This window comes from Cucumis sativus, chromosome 6 (genome assembly GCF_000004075.3).
Source record: "Cucumis sativus cultivar 9930 chromosome 6, Cucumber_9930_V3, whole genome shotgun sequence".
Taxonomy (NCBI): Eukaryota; Viridiplantae; Streptophyta; class Magnoliopsida; order Cucurbitales; family Cucurbitaceae; genus Cucumis; species Cucumis sativus.
The window spans coordinates 20585751-20594315 of record NC_026660.2 but is presented as its reverse complement, the minus strand read 5'-3'; the positions used below and the strand labels follow the sequence as shown (position 1 = coordinate 20594315).

At 33.7% G+C, this 8565-nt stretch overlaps 1 protein-coding gene across 2 annotated transcripts; it reads right to left on the bottom strand.

The window, feature by feature from the left end:
- Positions 1 to 251: 251 nt before the first annotated feature.
- On the bottom strand, positions 252 to 6760 carry LOC101219317 (iron-sulfur protein NUBPL). Of its 2 annotated transcripts, XM_004140031.3 has the most exons (8): positions 6601 to 6760; positions 6358 to 6475; positions 5888 to 6010; positions 4945 to 5042; positions 1681 to 1807; positions 1392 to 1477; positions 1002 to 1127; positions 252 to 651 (listed from the first exon to the last, which is right to left on the bottom strand). In XM_004140031.3, exons 1-8 carry the CDS (start codon positions 6634 to 6636, stop codon positions 481 to 483), a joined length of 885 nt encoding a protein of 294 aa, XP_004140079.1. In that variant the 5' UTR covers positions 6637 to 6760; the 3' UTR covers positions 252 to 480. The 2 variants fall into 2 exon arrangements, with proteins under 2 accessions (XP_004140079.1, XP_031744071.1); XM_031888211.1 differs by lacking the exon at positions 1392 to 1477 and having other exon boundaries at positions 1002 to 1111.
- Positions 6761 to 8565: the final 1805 nt, after the last annotated feature.

Genomic DNA, 8565 nt, shown 5'->3' with positions numbered 1-8565 from the left:
TGCAATTAAGTTCTAATCTATTAAATTATGATTGACCTAAAAGCTTAAGTTGGTGAATTATGGTAAATTTAATTATATCAATACTTTAATACAAAAAATTTGAAGAACATTCAACAAGTGAAAATCAATATTAATTGAGAAGTAAATGTGCTTTAAATACATGACTTTCTACTCTAATATTATGTTCAAATCACTTGTTGACAAAAAAAAAAAAAAAAACTATAAATCTAATTATATCAACACTTTTAACCTAGTTTAAATCACCTCTTTCAAGTGTAGTTCAAGCAAGCAAACAATCAATGGGGGCAGAAAAACCTAAATACATACCTCATTCATTAAGAATGTTGATATAATTATTTAAAAGAAATGAAAATGAGCATAGTAGTGCGGCAATTCACATACACTCCTTCACTTGAATATTTTATGTTCTATTCCTCTATCAAAAAGAAAAACAAATCTCCCAAAGGGGGGATGGTGTGGTTATAGTTGAACCTTTGGATGGAGTAGTTTTTGTCTATCCACTTCCTCAATTTGCGTCATGACCTTCTGGGCAATTTCCACATATGCTATAGAAACTAAGGAATTTGGCTCTGATATTACAATAGGGATACCTTCATCACAACATTTTCTATTCTTCTCTTCTAATGGTACCTGAAATCATGTAGAAATTCTTCATTGATGATGCATGTACTCATTAGAGGCATTCATGGATCAGTTCGATCCGATTTGGGGACCCAATCGAATTGAAATGAACGAATTTTTTTCAAAATATAATATGCCAAACTGAATTGAGCCATAGATGTTCAATTCAGCTGTGGATTCAGTTTTCTAGCCAAAATCGAATAAAACCAATGATTCAGTATAAACCAATTTTTTTGGTTTGGTTCAGTTGGTTTTAGTGTCCACCCCCAGTACTCGTATATTCTTTATGACATTATCATGTGGAACTCAAGATAATTGGTCATGAATTAGTAATTCAAATGGGTTATATTAGCACTTACCTCACCGAGAAATGTGATACACATCTCATCAGCTGCCTTACGACTTCCTCCATTCCCAAAGATATACGAGTGTTCGCCACAATGTGGACATGTAAAGTAGCTCATGTTCTCTACAATTCCCAAAATCTAAAGCAGCAGTCAATAACATTCTGATTCTTTCAGAAAACTTAGCAATGTGTGTGAAAATGAAGAGAGTTGATACTCAAATTCTTATCACTGTGAGGATGCATGGGAACAGAATAGTATGGTAAACACTATGGATTATCTATAAACATCTTAACCACATGAATGTAAAAACTTTTTACTTTATAGGATGTTGAAAGTGGAGAAGACTTCACAATCGGGATAGTTTGGAAATCTAACAAAATAACAACAAAGAGAAATTCACACCGGAACATGGACATTAGAGAACATTTTAATTCCCCTACGAGCATCCATTAATGCAACATCCTGAGGCGTTGAAACAATCACTGCACCTAGAGCAAGGAAAATGAATTCTAAGTGTTGTGACAAACAAATAAATTTGTGAAATAACAATGTATATCATATACGAGAAACCGTGATATTTTTACCATCATACGTGGAGATAACTTAATACAGATAGGATTTGGATTAGAAACACAAGTCAGTGAGAAACCTGCCAGTGAGCAAAAGGGTATAGCCACAAATTTTTACCTACCAGAGAGCGACAGTCTCTGTGACATAGTAATCTGAACATCGCCCGTACCAGGAGGCATATCAACGACAAGAATATCAAGATCACCCCAGGAAACTCCCCTCGTCATTTTGTCTAGAGCACTTGAAATCTGCGAAATTAGTCAAGTTTTAAAGAAATGTGGAAAGAGTTCAATGATGGAAACAAACTGTTCTCTAATCAGTCTTGAAGTACATGGTTGTGCGTACAAGTAAGAGAAGCAAGCATTTAAGTTTTGTCAAACTGTCGAAGGCTGATTGACAACGTATTATCTAGGATTCTTCTCAGAAAAATACGAAAAATGTCTCTAGACTACAAAGATCACAAAAGAAAGAACAGCGTGGAACACAATTACATAGCGATTTCAGGCTCTTCAAGCAATTAACAAGAAGGCAAAAATCATAAAGTTCCACCAGTGAAGTCAAATGTTTAAACGTTTATAGCTTTAAAGTTCTCTTGCTGGAGATTGTAACAGGGAAGAGACCTGAAGTTCCATTTTTCTAAGAGAAGGTTTAAATGCCATTGGTTGGATTCTTCTTTCTCGACAATATAAAAAGACCATGGAGATCCATTCTTCAGCAGCTTGACCTAATAAAGGACAGTTACAATCCAGGTGAGGAATGGTAACCACACATCCTTTTGGCATGATTGTTGGATTAATAATGCCCCCCTCTCGTCTAACTTCCCTCACCTTTACAATCTAACTATAAACAAACTTGTTTCTGTGAATAATTGCTGGGAAGAACAACACAGATGGAATATCTCTTATAGGAGAAACTTGAAAGAAGAAGAATTTGAAGATTCGTTGGCTTTGATGAATCTCCTTGCGCCTGTTAATCCTTCTCATTCTAGAGACAGGTGGATTTGGAATCTTGACAAAAATAGTACTTTCTGCACCAAGACACTTACTATGGATCTTGACAACAATGGAGAAACTACCAATTCTTCCCTCGTCAATGGTATATGGACTGACTTCTATCCGAAAAAAGTCAAATTCTTCTTATGGAAATTGGACACAACAGCATCAGCACTAATGATAAAATCCAGAGACGACCGCCACACATTGCATTATCCCCTCAATGCTGTCAACTCTGCTTCATGGACAACGAAACTGCTAGCCATCTCTTCATTCATTGTAAATTTGCTGAACGCTTCTGGATGGAAATCACCACTACCTTTGGCTGGTCAATCCCCCTCCCACAGGACATCCAAAACCTCTTCACCATATGTTCTCACAGGTCACTCCTTTAATAGACACAAGAAGATTATGTTGTCTCACCTAATTCTAGCTTTTTTATGGACTATGTGGACAGAAAGAAACAGCTTGCTAAAGAATGTAAGTTTGTTGTATATTTCACAAAGAGAGAAGGGTTTTCTTAAATAGAAGAACAACCCATTCAAAGAAGGAAAAAATAAATTTGACAAATATAATACAACCAATACAATAAAAAATAATACAAAAAAGGAAACAATCAACACAGCTGCATCTTCAAAGATAAGAAGTCATTTGAAGCATTTTTGGAACAAACTATCTACCTAGCCACAACATGGTGCAAATATACTTATTTTTTCAATTCTTACAACCAATTGGAGAAATATTATGCAACTTCTTTGGTTTTGGCCATTATTGCTCCCATCTGTATTTTCATTCATGAATGAAAGTAATTTCTCATGATAATAGGGCACTTGCAAATTTAAAAGCCGATAACCCTCTGATAGTCGACTGATATCACTAATTACTTGACATATTTGTCATAATCGCAATATACAAAAAAGAGGTGACATGAGCTGTTATTTTCTAAATGTTTGCCATCTGGTGCAATTTCCCTAAAAAAAATGACCTTGGTGGGATGAATATTCTCGGGAGAAAACCAGGTGAAACTATGGTGGCTAAAGGTGCAAGTATACAGGTGGTGAACCCATATAATCCTTGAAGTAGCAGCAAGACACACCAATGGCAACCTGATTATGTGGCCTACAATGAACCAACTACTGCAGGCACAAGAGAAGGAGGTATGCAATTGATTCCTTGACTCTTAGTGCACAATAATATGATAAATATTCTCCGAAGTTTGTATACAGAAACAAATTACGAATATTCCAACGAGATATGTTGGGATGACCTTTCAATCTTCTCAATAGTATGAAACGTCCAAAAGGAAAGCAACAGAAAGATACGTGGATATAAAAAGGGATTTGGATTCCCAATTAACATGGCAATGATTGAGTGAAGAGTACTCTTAAATCAACAATTGACCCAAAAACTTAAGCTAGCAGGTGAAGGTAAATTTAATGATACATTACTAACACTCCCCCTCACCTGTGGGTTTGAAATACTTGAAAGGCCCAACAAGTGAAAATCAATTCTAATTAGGGAGGAAATAACATTGGAGGGGCATGAACATAAGACCTTCATGGGCAACTTGCTCTTATACTATTTTAAATCACCAATTGATCCAAAAGCTTAGGCTAGTGGGTGAAGGTAAATTTAATAATGTATCACTAACAAGCACAATTAGAAAGGAAGAGATTTCGTCAATAAAATTCTTGAAAATTTGAGTAATCAAGCTTGTATTCATTTTTGGGAAGAACACCGATTATGCTTCTGAATTTATGGTCGAGAGGATGGCGCAATCCGTGATTCTCTAACATTAAGACACTTCCAAAATTTAAAGTTGAAGATTACAGTAAAAGGCAATGGCTCTACTCATTATGTGGGCATTAGCAAGTGGGAAAAGCCCAACAAACTTAATAATCATTAATCCTCAACCTCCCCAAATAAAGTTGTTACCCTTGAGCGCGAACAATCAGAAATGAGGGGAAGCCGACAATGCAATTTCAAATACTTGCCATGACAAACCAGAGATCCGCTCCTATCTCTACTTAATTTGCTAGCGATTAACCACCAAATATTTCAAGTTCTTAAGGGTTTACCAAAGCATTTCTTCTTCCAGAGGAACCACATTCCTTCCAGTGTCGGCCATAGTTTGATCTGTGGGCAAAATAATGATGTGCCAGTCCTGCAGGTAATCCCCTTTCCTTATAATTCATTTACTTAACCTCCTCTCAGGGAGATTAACTAGAATATTTATGGAAAGGATGAATTATAATTTCAGTCATAGGATATCTATTGCCACTTTGGGGGGCGAGAAATTGAAGAACTTATCAATCAGAAAGAAAAGAAGTAATAAAGCATACTGTCTTGAAATACTGGAGGAACACTCAACAGAAAGTTCAGGGAAAACAAACCATAGGACCCCTCCACACAAGAGCAGCATTGTTTTCCACAAGCAATCCCATTGACATGCATTTAACTCCATAGTTCTCAACAGGAACCATTTTTCTATCTGTTTAAGACAAACGATAAATAGATATAGTATTGGATGATTGTATTGTATCCTTTCAAAAAAATTAAAACAGGGACATTGGGATGTTCACTAGGAATCACATTCAAAGCCTAAAAGGAAAATGAGATTAGCCTGGCTGACTATAATTTTTCTAACGTAAACAGAATTTTCAGGCATGGGAAATTAAAGAAAGCACACTTTCTTGAAATCAAGAAAAGACATACGAGATGGCATATGTAATATTGGAACTAGAATTTCTTGGAGATCAGTAGGATTATTGCAATAGAGCGTAAATGCGACATAAAATGGAGAAAATACAAATTCTAACAAGAGACTCTAATGGTACCTATAGGAGAACTTTGTTCAATAGGGAGATAAGAATTGCTATCCTGACATTTCACTTGGAGTAAGTTTACCATTCTATAACAATAAACTTCAATCAAAACCTTATGCAAAGTTTAGTGCCTATGTGCTATAAAGGTCATTTAATTTCGTCAGACATCAAATATCTAAAATGGAAACAAACTTGAACCAAATTAAGTCGACCACAGTAGAATGGCCAGTTCAGAAATCCATAACCCCATTGAAGGTTACAAGCTAATTCACTTAAATTAAGGGTAGTTTGATAACAGGCAGGCATAAAACAGAAAACAGAAAACATGATCAAATCCTTGCAACAGGACCAAATGAGTGCTGTAACAACTGAACTTATACGTCATTTTAGTCCAACGATATGTAGGGATTTGATCCCTAAGCACTTGGTTGAGAGCACATGTTTTATGCCACTTAAGCTATACCACTGTTGGCTATACCAACTTATATAAGTACAAAACGTTATAAAGTACCTTCAGTCAAATCTGGCTTTTGATGGATATTCATCATAATTGGAACATTGGGTCCATAGACATCAGCATCAAGTAATCCAACCTTCAGTTGACACTTGTTTGCTAATGCAACGGCCAAATTAACTGCCACCCACCCAATTGTATAAGAACAACCACCACATAGTAATAAGTACAAAAGATTTATTAGTGCCTCAATAACAGACTAGAAATCTAGACATCAGCATCAAGCAATAAAGACAGACAATTAGAAAAGTCAGAATAACAAACTAACAATTCAAAATCCCTTTTCTAAAACCACTTGTGATCAAAGTTTTGAAATGATCATTCAGGATTACTCTTACCAACTAAACTCAAAAGGGACGTTAGAGGTAGACAACAATTGCGAAAAGTGAAGATTCGAGTTAACATACCTAAAATTAAACGAAAAATGTAAAAATTAAGAATTAGGCAACATAGGCAAAAGAAAGTACCTGCAGTGGTGGATTTGCCCACACCTCCTTTGCCAGAAGCAATGGCTATAGCATGCTTAATTCCATGAATTTGTAGCTCCTTTGTGCTGGCGGAATATCCTCTTACACTTCCAAGCCTCTACATGAACATACAGAAAGACGATCACTGAATTCAGCTATCATTTTGATTAAGAAGATAAATGTAGGACATTGTCAAGAAAATCGCAAAGAATAAATACGGGAAAGATGAAAGATAAAACTCACACGTTCACAGGAGAAGAACCATGACAGTCGCTTCATGAAGAAGAATTTCTTGACAGAGAACTGGAATTTCTTCACTTCGAATTGTTGTTAGATACGAACGGCAACAGAAAAGGTTCGACAACACAACGAGGAATCGTAACTTTTGGGCTTCTATTGCCTCAGCCCACCCGGGCCAGTAGCTTTGAGTCATTAGGTTGGAATGACAAACTAATTACGGACGGTTCCAAACTTAGCAATTAGATAATTATATATACATTAATATTTTAAAAATTTTATAAATATAACAACAAATTTTAAATTCTATGAATGATAAAAGTCTATCACCGATAGACCATGTTGCAAATATTGATATATCACTGATAGACTCATATGAGTATATCAGCAATACAAGTCTATCTGCGATAGTTGTGCTATATTTGCAATTTTTTTTTAAATGTTGTTATATCATCTATTATTATTGTTAAAATGGTCATCAGTTACAATTATACTCAAGTAATTAACAAGACAAATATGTCACGTAATTAATGATATCTGGCGGATGGCTATCAGAGAATTATTGGAGGACTAAAGGGTTATAAGCTTTTAAATTTTCTATTTTTGTAATTTAAAAAATGTTGTGACATAGATTTTATTATTTGCTATTTTTGCAATTTAAAAAATGTGGTGACATAAATTTTATTATTTGTTATTTTTGTAAGCGTCATTTTAAATTATCGCACTAAATAAATATTGGTTAAGGGTTGTTTAGAAAATATAACAAACTATTAGAATATTTACACTATATAGAACAATTTCAAAACAGAAAAAACTCAAAGTACCTCAATCAACATGCGATTAACAATCACACGACACACGTGCGTGTGAGTAATCATCTTCTAAACGATCATGTACTACAATCTAAATGAATGATCTACGATCATTTAGGTCATGATACACGATCGCATAGTTTTTTTTAACAATGAGAAAAATTCCTCAATTTTAAACTATGAGAAAATGGCTTCAAATGTAAACGATCGTGTTGGCCATGAAAAATGATCGTGTTGACTATGGTATGTGATCGTTTAAAACATATTGGCACGATCGTGTAGTTCTTTTTAAACGATGAAAAAATGGCTTCAAATCTAAACGATTGTGTTGACCATGATAAACGATCGCTTAGATCATGTCAAAATGATATTCAAAAGATCTTGATATTCTCAAATATAAGGAAATTGAAGTAGTTTAAAAAATATTGTTGAAAATGGTGAAGATGAAATAGGAGATTTGAACAGAAGAATAAATGTTTAAGAATAGAAGAAAAAAAATATGGAAAAAGAAGATGAACAAATCTAGGAAGAGAAGATAAATAAATTACAAAGAAAAAGAATAAAAAAAGTGACGAATTGTCTGCAATATTAAGAAAAAATATGAAAATATTGTACTGTCTTTATGGACTTTTTCTTTTTATTACACGGGCTGTAAATATTTTTGTGTTTTGTTACATTTATGAAAATTAATCCATTGGTTATCTTAGATCATGTTTTTTTATACTATTATTTCTTAACAACTTATTTAGGTACATGAAATACTATTTTTAAAAAAACATAGTTCAAAGTATATCTTCCACCCAATTCATACAAACTAGTTTATTAGTAAGTGGGATTAACTTGTTATAAAATTTTATAATATAACTTCTTTTATAAAAAGGAAAATTTTCAAAAATAACAAATTTTTACAAAATATCTATAATCTATAGCAAATTCTATCACTGATAATCATTGATATGCTATAGTGATAGAATAATATTATTAATAGAATTCAAATTTTGCTATAACTTGTAGATATTTTAATTTATTTTTCTATTTTAAAAAATGCCCCTCGTAAAAATTGTTATATGATTTTAATAAATCTTGTTAATTATGTTGTTGATTTAATATATATGTGTATATAAGCATTAGGGGTCTTTTAAAAAAATATAACAAAGCA

Excerpts from the sequence above, each read along its gene's own strand:
- LOC101219317 (XM_004140031.3), bottom strand. The coding sequence starts at position 6,636 with ATGAAGCGACTGTCATGGTTCTTCTCCTGTGAACGT. Across the intron at positions 6,011-6,357 it reads GGGCAAATCCACCACTGCAG|TTAATTTGGCCGTTGCATTA; the intron begins GTACTTTCTTTT and ends GGTGGGTGGCAG. Across the intron at positions 1,128-1,391 it reads TCTCTAATGTCCATGTTCCG|ATTTTGGGAATTGTAGAGAA; the intron begins GTGTGAATTTCT and ends CTGCTGCTTTAG.